Source organism: Hypomesus transpacificus, chromosome 10, assembly GCF_021917145.1.
Source record: "Hypomesus transpacificus isolate Combined female chromosome 10, fHypTra1, whole genome shotgun sequence".
NCBI classification, from domain to species: Eukaryota; Metazoa; Chordata; class Actinopteri; order Osmeriformes; family Osmeridae; genus Hypomesus; species Hypomesus transpacificus.
Genome location: NC_061069.1, coordinates 1,936,899 through 1,950,167, shown reverse-complemented (window position 1 = coordinate 1,950,167; position 13,269 = coordinate 1,936,899). Strand labels below are relative to the sequence as shown.

General features: G+C 44.3%; 1 protein-coding gene across 3 annotated transcripts in view; it reads right to left on the bottom strand.

Annotated features, from left to right (window-relative positions):
* agap3 (ArfGAP with GTPase domain, ankyrin repeat and PH domain 3) overlaps positions 1-12,279 on the bottom strand; it is a 103,599-nt gene extending 91,320 nt beyond the window's left edge. The window contains exons 1-2 of one of the 3 annotated variants that reach the window (XM_047027605.1): positions 12,164-12,271; positions 11,467-11,931 (exon numbers count right to left, since the gene is read on the bottom strand). In XM_047027605.1, the coding sequence (XP_046883561.1) occupies positions 11,467-11,839 (373 nt within the window). In that variant the 5' untranslated portion in view covers positions 11,840-11,931; positions 12,164-12,271. Of the gene's footprint in view, positions 1-11,466 lie in introns of all 3 variants that reach the window. The other 2 variants (XM_047027608.1, XM_047027604.1) reach the window with 2 other exon arrangements.
* Between the last annotated feature and the right edge of the window lie 990 nt (positions 12,280-13,269).

The window sequence follows — 13,269 nt, the reverse complement described above, 5'->3', positions numbered from 1 at the left end:
CACTGACGGGAGGCGTTGTACATGCGGGGCTATGCCGAGTTGATGTGCACCTCCTATAAGGTGTTTTAAAGGGCAAGAGAGTATTTCTGATTCGGCTTCATAAAATGTCCTAACATGCCCAGAGAGAGCAAAATGCCTGGTGAAAATGTCAAGGCTATTGACAATGTTTATTTCCATCTGTCAAGTGAATTAAAGTGAGCACACAACATAGAAGAGGGTCAGGGCGGTTTCAAATTCCAAACTCAAGCTTTACCCCAAAAGAAAACCTTCCCATGGAAGAAAAGAAGAGAACATCAAGTGCTTGGAAGTTTGGAACGGGTTGTGAAGGTTCTTCTTCAAGTATCCAAAATCCTGCCATGTTTGGCTTTGCTATTGAATTCTAGTTATACCCTCTCTCTCCTCCAGACAAGCCTATTTACTAGCATTCAAGTTATCATTACCACTAACAACAAAAGCATTTCAACTGCATTTAAAGAACTATGTTTTTTTACAACATTCAAAGACTGTAAACTTCACAATAAATACAGAGAAACTTTAAAAACACTGATCCATTTGAATGCATAAGAAGATGGATTCCTGTGGAATCTTTTATTTGCCATTTTTGTGTACACGACACACACATGCATGGTGACAAGGTTTTTATTCATGCGTGACAACCCACACATGTACAGTACTTCAGTAAGCCACAGAGCAATAAAGAGGCCCGTTGTGAAACGGTAACGCCTTTCAAAAAACAATAGCCTCTGACCTGAGTGAAGGCTATAGACGAGGTGAGAGGCTTTTGATCAAGAACATAACTGGGCTGCTTTATTTCCACAGCCCTTCACACACAGACGACAGCTACTCCTGACGAGGGCTGTCTGACCTGCCCCCAGGCCTTCTGCATCTGACCACATCTACGTGTCGCCGCGCGGAAGATGGCCAGAGTGAGCCACCAACGAAAGGAATCACAGCACCGCTCTGTGATCGGGGGAGTGATAACCAGGCCATGGAAAGCCCACAAGAAAGAAAGAGGGGGAAAGAGAGAGGCAGACGGGCGGGCGGCAACAGAAACTCGACGTGAGGGAAGGGAGGAGGGCTGGGAGGGAGAGCGGGTGGTGGGGTAGGGTAGGGTGGGGTGGGAGGGGGGATGGGGGTCTGTAGTGGAAGTGGTTAGAATTGGGCTCATCAGGGAAGTAGGGTAAGGGGAGTCCCTGGAGACGGCACCCTGCCCCACCCCCAGCCGGAACACAGCCGAGGCCTCATTACGTAGGAACCCCCCGGGGCTCTTCCCACTAAGCAGCCCTCCTCTCAGACGGGGAAGGGGAGGGGGAGTTGGGAGGAGGGGAAAGTCACGCTTCGAGGAAGCCCCCCGACACAGAGCTGATCTGGCTCCTTGGCTGTTACATAACACGCCACCGCCCACCCGCCCACCCGCCCACCCGCCCGCCACCCGCCTCACGCCGCCTTCAAACACGGATAGAGATGCACCAACGTGGCTTCTGTACGGGGCAATGAACACACAACAGGCATTGTAATGTAACCTAAGCAGACAGGTAGAAAGCCCTTGCTTGCATTACCGCTACTTCAGTATAGATTGATCCTGGCTCACCTCAGACATACACCTACATACACTCACACAAACACACAGCTCTCTCACTAAGTCATGCTGAGTGACCTCAGTTTGTCCGCACTGAGTAAACTGAGATGCCACTCAGCTGGCCTCTCCAAACCGAGCATCTATGTGTCGGTCGGTCTGTCTGTCTCTCTATCTATCTATCCATTCTGGGTGATTTGACCCGCCTCTTTGTTGTCAAAGCAAGGCACCAGTAATCACCATACCTCCCCTCTCTCTCACAACAGCCAAGTGTCAGGGCCCAGCTCAGCTAGTACAACAATGATGGTGATCTTTAAATCCTGTCCGCAAACACCCATCCACACACAAGCACAGGCATAAATACTCATTTATCAGGCAGGGCCTTCCAATGCAAACTCAGAGGAAAGGGATGGGAAAGGAGGCCAATACCTCCGAAATTACCATGCAAACTGAAGTAAAAGAGGGTTGCCAGTGTCCAAAGTCTGAAAGCAGTGGTGAACATGTTCAGGCTGAGACAATAGTCAGGCCAGTTTTACCACAGGAAGACCCACAAGCTAGGACTCCCCCAGCCACAGAGCTCTACTGTGTTTCAATGCAAGTGTTGTCATTCTCTCGTTCACTTAACCTTTTTGAATGTTCGTTTTTCCTCTGAGGGCAGCAGTTTGTTCCCATGTGAGAGCACAACGTGGAGGGGAGTTCATCCTCTGAGGGCTGCTTTCTTGTCTGTGCTGAACGCTGCACTTTCACTGCCAGCTTCTTTGCGCAGCCCATAAGGAGAATCTCGTCATCCTGTTGAAAAACTGCATCCTGTCAGCCCTGAGCGAGTTGCTTAGCGTCTTTCAAAGAGAGAGAAAGGTTTGCATGCTTTTTTGCCAAGTAGGCACTGTGGAACATCCATTCACATGGCAACAACAGTCCCCTCGCCCCCCCCCCCCCCCCCCCATCACTAACCACTCACCGTCCCCTCACAAGCACTCCCAACCCTCATGATACACACTAACTATGATCAAAGAAAAAATGATCAAATTGTCTTGGTGTGAAAGGACTGCTCAACAATGTAGCATTCTGTCTCTCCTGTTACCGAATCTCCATAGTAACTGTCTTACTAACCAGCAGGGTATTGAGGAAATCATTCATATTGCAGTTTTTTTCAATTGCTTTGGCTCATTTTTAACAGTCTTATGGTAACATTCACTTAACTGTAAGCAATTGTAACCACTGTCACATTGCAACTCTACTGCATTTCTGCTAAATGTAGGCTAGTAAATATATTTTTTGTAGTAATGTGTTACATGTAAACATAAATTCACATTTGCATGTCCATTTTTACATACTGTATGTCATACATGTTAGTGAACATAATAATTTGACACAAAATTACTTACTTACAAAAAACTGTGGCAGTACAATAAATTGTAGAGTATGACAGTTTCACTGGAAATCAACTCATAGTATTTTGCAGCAAGCCATGTTCATGTAAACATTATGCAAATTGTATACAATTGCACTTACTGTGCAAAAACACATAGTATTGGCTTGGATGAATAAGAAATTTGGCTCTGGTGTGAAAAGAAACTACTTCTACTGCTAGATTTGAATGTATTGTTTTGACAAATTTGAGAAATGAGCCAATGCAATTGAAAAAAAACTAATAACTGTGGCCACGACTTGGCTCCATTCTCCTTTCACACTGCCTCCTGGTCCTTTCCTGTTGTTTATGGCTGTTTGTTTCTCCCTTTAGTCACATTAAACTGATCCCTTTTGAAAAATGTGTTGTCTTTTTGCCAGTAGGTCTACTTGTTTAGCATGCTGCACAGTCCTTTCTACATTCTTTTCCATGATGTATGTATCTGTCTCTGAGAGGCTGCAGCACTGCAGTCATTATGCGTTCCACCAGCATAACTAATGGGTCTTAGCTGTTTGAATATAAAAGCTCAGAATATATTAACAATCTTTTAGCCTGCAACCACCTGTGTGTGAAGTAATATAGAATGTACCCATAGGCTGAGACCAACATGGAATAAGACAAAGGCTAAACGCATTACAGCTGTCATGCATCATATTGTGAATGTATATACAATATATATTTATATGTTTATATTAAACAGTATATGTACATTTTATGGGTACATTTGTTTTCGGAATGTGTTTTCTTGGTGGCCCTGAGCAAGTTTGTATTATTTGTAACAAATTAGAAGACACTATATGATGAAGCAAAGCCTTATGAATGCATCAAAGTTTTAAAATCTTATAGTCCATACAATTGGTTCATAGCAACCGATGTATGTTGTAAAACTGCTCAAGCGAAGTCAAAAAAGTACAGGCCAAAAGAGGCTCATGTCCAGTTGGGACATACAGTAAAACATGAAGCCAATGACAGACCTCAACAGGCAACAAACCAAACCTCCAGTTCGGAGCTGCACCGGCCAGTGCTAACAGACGTACCATCCTGGAAACCCTTCTGAAGTTCCGTCAGCACCGTTAACATGTTCCTACAGTGCTGGTACACATGGGGGAGAGTCTGTGACCTCATGAATGGGGTGCCGGGTCAAAGCCAGGGGGAGTGTAGTGGAACAACTTTGGGTTATTCCAGTCAGGGAATGCAGGAAACGGGGGAATAAACATTAATGGGGTCACGTTACACTTCCTCCATGTGGACTCTTTCACAGAGCCTGCTCTCCAGTACACAGTCTCTCCACACTCCACAGTCTCTCCAGAACACAGTCTAGCCAGTACACAGTCTCTCCAGTACACAGTCTCTCCACACTCCACAGTCTCTCCAGAACACAGTCTCTCCAGTACACAGTCTCTCCAGTACACAGTCTCTCCAGTACACAGTCTCCACACTCCACAGTCTCTCCACACTCCACAGTCTCTCCAGAACACAGTCTCTCCAGTACACAGTCTCCACACTCCACAGTCTCTCCAGTACACAGTCTCTCCAGTACACAGTCTCTCCAGTACACAGTCTCTCCACAATCCACAGTCTCCACACTCCTGAGAAATAAGGCCAAGATCCAACAGACACACATCAGAGTGGAACCATGGAAAAAGACTTCACACTTTGAGCTACTGCTCATTAACAATCATCCAATGTTCAAATACCAGTTAGAATGGTGGGACAGGGAAGTATACCAGGGCCACACATTTGTGTTTATCTTTTTCAAACCCTATTTAAGTACAAAATATTGTGAGTATATCCAGTGCATGTAAAGACAGAAAAAACTACATTTTTGTGTTTATGTTAGTTAATCCCTGGAATGTTGCCTAAGTAAGCCCTTTGAAGGTAGCACACACAAGGCCACAGGGCTGAAGCATCAACACCACATTACGTAACCTATGTGAGGAATGTAGGACCTGCATGATTATTCTACTCTGACATGTGTTAAACAAGCTGCATTGACAGTGGACTCACATCTGATAACAGAATCAAGCCAACTAACACTACACCATGTACCTATACAGGAATAACACTGGGCTGTTTTCACTGCGTTGAAAGTGATATAGCATTGCATTATACTGTATTATTAACATCAATAGTGTTGGCAATGTCCAATGGCAAACATGTCACAGGGATTTGCCCATTGGCCATGGTGGAAAAAAGCTCAACTAAAAGGATAAAAGGCCCTGCTCCTTTCTTGAAGAAAACAAACTTATCATTTCATGCCAATGTGTTCCCTGATATTTCCACAGAGAGTTAAAAAGAGAACAGGCTCTTTTCAGATCTCTAGTGTACTCCAAAGCAATGAGGTGTTACTGTAATAAGCCTGGCAGCCTGTGAGACACACTCATGTCACCTCGTCCTCTGCAAACTCCATTCATACTGCATCCTCCAACAGCCCTGTCTTCAGCCCATCAACGCACAAGCTGGTAGTCGTTCTTTTCACCACAGCGGGTTGGCAACACTTAAACCTAAATCATGTCCTTGAGGACTGACTGATGCGCAGACACTGTGACATGCCCTTGTTGCTATCATTTCCATGAAGCAATTGGATATAATTTCCTTGGTCCACCAACTCATACATAGACTGCGCGTCCTCAATAGGCTTTCAAGGAGCGGGAGTTACAGACGCCTGACTCCAGTGCGATCACCGTCAAAGTGCATGCTGTCATACTACACTACATCCTGGCCCCACACATGCCTGGCGTCCTGTTCTAATGAACAGGGAAAATGTGTGTCTCGCAGGACAGTATTGCCACGGTACGAATCTCATCTTTCACTGGGGACATAGATAAAGGCCCGTCCCTCTTGTTCCCTCTCCACCAAGGCCCTCATCCCATCGTAGAGGCCTGGATCTCTGCAGCTAGACCCAGGACTGCTGGAGGCATATGCGCCTTCCCATCTGTTGCTCATTCCCTGCCTTCCAAAGCCCCTTCCTCTGTCAGTGGCCATCTGCTTCCAGCCCAAACCCCACTGGCAGGAAAGACAAGCACCTCAGCGATGGGATCTGGATGGCGTTGATAGCGGTCGCACAACAGGACAAATGAGGTTGACCACTATCTCAACTCTCTGCAAAGGACCCACTGGCAGAGTTGTTGAATGAAAGGAGTCAAGTGATCCCAATTCACTCAGACACAAGCCTTCCAGGGTGCAGCTGGGTTAAGACGTGAGGGGGGAGAGGAGAGGACAGCACCCAAAAGTTTTTTCTGCATTTCAATTAGGCCAGGCACCAGATCATATTACCCCCCCCACCCCACCCCCCCCCCCCCCCCCTCCCCCCCGCCAAATAAAAACACGGGCCATTCACCCCCACACAAGCGAAACCAGAGGAACATTTCAACTGTCCACCAATGGGAGGGAGAGAGAGTCTTTGTTCCCAGGAACAATGGAGGCCATTCTGCTCTGGAGGATAGCGTCATATTCGCTAAGCCTTTGCCATGGCCCAGCAGTGAAGAGGAGGACAGACAAACCACTGCAAAGGCAGCCCTCCAACCCCTGGGGCGCATGCCCTGTGTGTAGCTCTACACCCTGGCCCATCTCTGACGGGTGCAGGTCAAAGCTCCAGTCCAATGTTGGCCTCATCTGAATGGGGATGTAATGAGCGTTTTGACGCGGCGAACAAGGGGAACTGTAAGAGGGTGACTGCCAGACAAAGGGGCTTTTGAGTGAGAAGCGTCTGCGAGTCCTGTCAACGACCACGCATCTGTCCAGTGAACGTGTGCTGCCTGCAGACTGTATTCGGACATAGAACAGAAGTGGCTGACCTTGCTGTATGAGCGGTGCAAACAATTTGCAACTGGGATTCGGTTCATTTGAGCCTTGGTTTCCCTCAAGGACATGAGCAGTGTGCTGTTCGATACCAGCTCTTTTCTGACAGGGTTTTTTTGCAACCATAACCACACTTATTAGTAAAACAATACCCACAAGGGTGAGTGACATAAGCATAAGTGGCATACACCTTGTAGGTGTTCTGTCTAATCTATGTTACATCACCTGAGGGAATGTGGAGCTCTGTATGGCTCCACTACTTTGATGGAAAGGGAGCTTTGGTGCCACTGCCTTTGGAGCATACGATATGAACAGGTTCCAGAAACTACTAACGGAATACTAAGGGAGCTGGTGTTCTCTTTGTTCCTATTCCTTTTCGCTGAGTGAAAAAGACGTTGGCTGATTGCGAAAGACATGCAAATCCAAACTGTAATTGTTAAGGAAAAGGTGAGGAGGAACTGACGGAAATGTTCAGCTGGGAGACAATAAACTGCTGCACCGTAAAGAAACCATCCTTCAAGTCTTCCTCGGATAGAAGTTTCTTTCTGTATGACTTTAGTATATGTGAAATGCACCAACAGAGGGCTGAGTCCAGGCTTTACAGATGTGTTTACGTGTGAGGCTTCACTAAGGTATAGATACCATCTGTAAACACTGAGACACTCCAAAAACAATAACAACATTAATCAGGAGAGGCCTTCATAAGAGAAACACACATGTGGTGGCTTTGGCCCACTTCCCTTGCTCTGCATTTCAATACGTGTGTGTCTACAATCTATGACTATCCGTATCAGAAACACACTGAAAATGAACCTGTGTTTATCTTGATTTTGGACAGATGGCCTGTGCTGGATCCATACGTATCCATCATTTCAAATGCACCAGCCTTAATCATCCCAGATGAATGCTAAGTAACTTTCAATGCTAATTGTTTCAGGCCATTATTTCAACCACAGGTAGAAGCTATTGCTCAGGGATATGGTCTGAAGCCTCACTTTGTCTAATCATTTCTGGGCAATATTTTCTGCTTTTCTGCTTAGGGGACCTATTTAGGCTCAGCAGCTGAACATGAGAAAAATTGACTAGCTTTCTTCCTAATCCTCAATGGCCCTAATACGATCTTAACGTATGTTTAATGAGTGCTCTACTTGACCCGAGTCATAACCTTGAGAGCAGTGATGTGCAAACAGTACTTTATAACCCCAGTTACATGCCTGCCATAGTTGGCAAAAACATGAATCAAATAGTTTTACATCTCTACGATTATTAGGGAGCGAATAATTACTAATCTTCTATTACCAGATCTATTACAGCAACTTATTACCTTGACTTATTATCTTTTTGTGGGGTCTTGGAGGCCTCAGGTTCTCTGAGGTAATTGACGGTGGAGGGAGGCATAAAGTCAGCGTGTGCCAGGGGGTTCTGTTTAGGTGCTCCACTGCCAGTTGACTCCCCTGGGTCCTCTGTGTGTGTCCTCAGTATCTCTCTGTGTCGTCTCTGCTGGCAGCTCGGTGTACAATGTTTCATTGTGCTCTAGTCAATGCTGAAGTGAGTACAGGCTTGTTAGCCCATGCTACGACTCCTCATACAGCCTCCCTGAGATGCAGAGGGGTAGAATTGGGATCAGGAGATGAGTCTCTGTCCTTGACCTGACACCTGAGGCCTGGGGTTCTGTCTGTTGATGAGTCGGGATTTCATATGTAATCAACAGCTGTTTCATGGTTGCTGTGTTTCATGAAAATGATCTGACACATCATGACCATGTCATCGTGTAACTTGACACTTCAACAACATGAAGAATTACAAATTGTAATACCGTTAAGGGCCACCTAAGTATGTTTCATACTTAAGAAGTATGGTGGAAGAACATAAATCAGGGTAACAACGAGCAAAAATGTATGTAGATATAAAAGCGAGTATTCCCAGAGAGAGTGTTCTTCTTAATAGAACTCCACACTGGAAAGACTATCTAAAAATAAAACCTACATCACATTGGATCACAATCTGAGCAGCTGCCTCTGTATCTCAATGATCTAGATGCTTCTCTCTACCACTAACTAAGCAACGTATTTCAGGCAAACCCCTGATCAAATTTAGTTTAACTCCACTGAGGGTGCAAGGTGTGAATAATAAAACTTCCATCTCCAAGACTCTTTTCTTAGCTTCCAATCTAGTTCAGAAAAATACCTCATTCACACTTCCAATTTGATCTTACCCCTGAATGAAAACCCATCTCTGCAGCTGAATACTATCATTTGACCAAAAATGATACGGCATCACATATCTTGCCCATGTAGTCCATCTGTATGGTTCCATCCATATTTCATTCAGTTCATTTAAGATCACTATTGTGTTATTTGATTAGATCAAGTCAAAAGTCAAACTGGAGTTATTACATTGCCACTGGTGACAAGGAGCCATTTTGTCAAATGGATAATCATACATGAGGGTCACCATGTGACCTAAATCTAAGTTTTAATTTAGATATCCTCCAGAGTGCATGTGCACCGGCAAGACATTTTTGACAGATACTGCTCAGCCTTGGAGAGCCAACAATTATAGTAATATTCTTGGCTGATCATCCTATCATGCTACCAGAAATGTGTCTGGTACCATTGCATTATTCTGATAGAAGAAATTTTATATTTACTAAACACAGTGTGTGTCCTTGCAAACCCTGTGGTTTGCATAACCTGTAGATCGCTTTTCGATGAACCCACAATGGGGCATCACATAAAATAAATCTCACCCTCCATTGTCCCTGCTATGAGTGACTGCAGTATTTTAAAAAAAAAGAAGCTGGCTGATACCAACTAGTGATGTGAATATCAAATAGTGCGAACGGGAGAGGTATGGAAAACAGCCTAACCTAGCGTTCAGTATGATCGGCACGGAGTGCTTCATTCGTCTTCCCTTGGGATTTCGTTCATGAGCGTGAGAATGACCATACATACATCTCAGCTCATAATGATCCACACAGCCACCAGCATGTGCAGAAAGGATGGAGGGCAGAGCTAGTTTTGGAAATTCATTTTCTCTCTGGTATTCTCAACTGAAGGCATGAGCCACTAGTTTCTTAGCAACAGAGACCCTGCGATGATGCAAGATTGAAGGGGGAATCTGCAGCCCTACAGCTCAGGTGAATATGAGTGCGGCGCCTCCCGTTCCTGCCCGTCATGCTTGAAAAGATGGAGACGTCGCAGTAGCATGCTTTGGACGCTGCAAGAACACAGGGGCGCATCGGAATACCACCAACAGAAATTATCATAGGAGACGACTTTTAGATGGAAAAACAATGGGAATCTGAGTCAGGCGCTGTGTTGGCAGTGAACCAAGCTACTGCGTGTCCTCATTAAAACAAATATGCTTGCATCTTTTAAGAAGACACATAAAAGGCGATTGCATAAAAGCATGGCTTCCTTACAACAATTATGTAACAATTTGCATTCAAATAAACCAGTGCATTTCCTTCCAGCCTAAACTTTAAGAATATGCCCTGACTCGATAAATCAATGGTTAATCTTGACATAAAGAGAGGCTTCAGAACAGACAGACAGACTTGACCTCTTTCAGGGGTTGAGGGGGACGGTTTGGCCCTGAAACCAACCAAACCACATGATGCTATCTAAAGAACGACATTAACAAGTAACAACATAAGTATTGACACGATCACTGAGTTAATTGACTTGTTGTTCCATAGTAATCAAGTTGTCATATAACAAGATGTAAATTCAATGTCAACACTATAGGCTATATTATTAAAAGCACATTTATGGAGCCAGTATGTGGTACATAAGCATACATAATTCAATCAGAATGAAAGGCTACAGTATAACCATGTAGTAATTACTGATTTTTGTATAACCTTATACTGATTCATAAGCTTGAGTTGTAAGTCACATGAAATATGTCCTTATTACTCTAATGTCTTAGGCAGGCACTTTGACACGTGCTTCATGAACAGTGAAGTCCCTGCACTGACCCCTGTGCCGTGCCTCAAAGTAGGCATGTAGACAAACAGTTACCACATACTTTGCCTTTCACTTCTTTTCAGGAAACACAATATGTCTGGAGGCATTTGGAACACAAAGTCTCACTGATAGACATATTTTTATCACATTATTTATCTTAGGTGAGAGAATTTCTACATGCAGAGAAAGCAAATGAGACTAATACAAATATTATTGAAATCATAACCACAGGAGGCACATGTTCATTTTAAAGGTATACTCGTTTGCAATATTTATAATCAAACATAGGCCTACACCACACAGACAAGCACATGTATGTTGATCTGCTGCGATACTTATAGCATGGCAGAATGTTCAAGGCACATGGGTGCCAAGGATTAAAAACCTCTGGCAGTGCACTGTCATTGAATTTGTATTTTGTGTTGGTTCAAAAGTTTTAGCATGCAGGATCAAATGTGTGCCGGTGAATTGTATGTGTTTTGTATATTTTTTTCTGTGGAACATGCTATGGTTCTGTGGAACATGCTATGGTTCTGTGGAATATGCTATGGTGGATTTAACCTGATTAGCCAAAGCACTGTTTGTTGACAATCCGTTTTGCGACATTGTTGTCATTCCCCATCACAGGAGCTGGCCAGACCATGAATGACACAAACTAGGGGGTGACCACTCTACAGAAAACACACAAGTTTTACATTTTTCATACTTACCCTCAATAGAGATCACATGTTCTCGGATCTGATTTTGAAGGGCCAGGTCATCAATACGTTCGATCAGGTCGTAGATGGCGTAAATATTGGGGTGAACCGACTCAAACCGATGGATCTCAGCTCTGATGGCCGCCGAGTTAGACAAAACAAACTGAGACCCTGGGCCGGGTTGAGCAGCCTGGCCTGATACTGTCCCCGAACCGAACTGGCCCGCCCCTGAGCTTGCAGACGATCCGGATCCGAACTGGGACGGAATGGACTGGGGTACTGGTACAGGAACGGGCGCGGGGACCGTGCCTGGGGTAGGCATGGCTGGCTGAGACTGCTGCGAGATACCGGACACCGATACTGGGACACCCGACTGGAAATTCATCTTGGGTTACAAGACTAACTCTTTACAATTGGAATATCTCTGATTTTAGGATTTCAAACGATGATCAAAAGCAGTCCGTGAGAACCAGAGATCTGAAAGCGAAACGGCGCAGAAGCATTAATAGTTAGTCGCCAATTTCAACAAAACGCGGTTCTTTCTCATATTATTAAAACTTGACGGTGATTCATTTTCCGTTATCGGCTATACTAAGCCCTAAATACGTGTCCTGCTCTATTCTGTGGCTCACAAATCGAAATGCCTGTAGAGACTCCTTTCAGGGCTATCCGCTTCTTTTTGATGGTCAAATCGAATGGTTTCTCTTACTTGCTCTCTATAAAGGAGACAATGGGCTCGGCTTCGGCAAGGCGCCCTGGTCCACTGCCTACTGAATGCGTTATTACTGCGTTAAAACGAGATCGCGTTCAGTACTCTTTGGTCCAAGTGGTCCCTGCCCAGCGCCCTCCTCCGCATGCTGAAACGTCACCCATCACGTAATTGTACTTGAGATGGGGGAGGGTGTAATTCGATTGGGCGCGTGTGCGAGGAAAGAATAAAACAACGTGCACATAATTTTAATGACCTACCTGGTTGTTATGCAACTAAATAATTGGTCTGATAAGAGAAAATACAAAAATAACCCTACCCAATCACACCCACACCACGCCCTCCTCCCTATACACACGCGCACACATCCCTTTCCAACCAGCAAAAACATCCATACAAAAGCTAAAGACCTATTATGTATTTGACGATTTGATTATTGTATTGCCGACCTGATGTGAGACAATCCTAGAATTACATTTCTAGGTGTCGAATTGGAGGAGACAATGTAACTTTTCGCAAAGGCTCTAATTGCATCAAAGACATACAATGGACAAACCATGTGTAGCGTATGTCGTAAAATGATGAACCGATCAAATAGGAATACACAATTAACTTATGTTGGTGTGTCAGAGTGGAAACAATTCTCTCAATAAAGGCCAACACAGAAAAAATAATCATTAAAAAAAAGATGTGCTCCAGCAGACAGATTCGCATTTTTTCCAGTGACTGAAGACAAATGAATAGGATTGGGATACAGGCATCAGGAAGAGGTAGATGTCAAGCGTTATAATTGGGAGATAGAGCCATCTACTGGTGGACAACACCCATTCTGTAACTGTTGTGTTCTTCGCTGATCACAACATGGTCAGAATCATTAGCAATGTCAAAAAGAAAACTAATCGTTGGCGAATATGTTATATTATGCTACGACATGGTCTACTTCATTCTTCATATTCTACTTTGTGTGAATTCACAAACCAACTTTTACTTTACAAATCAGCTTACTCTGAGCCAAACATTCTATCACAGTTTCATTTCTATATACTGTATACAGTCAACTATGTATAGTTAAGTTTCATGTTTGTTTGTTAACTGCGTTCGTGAAA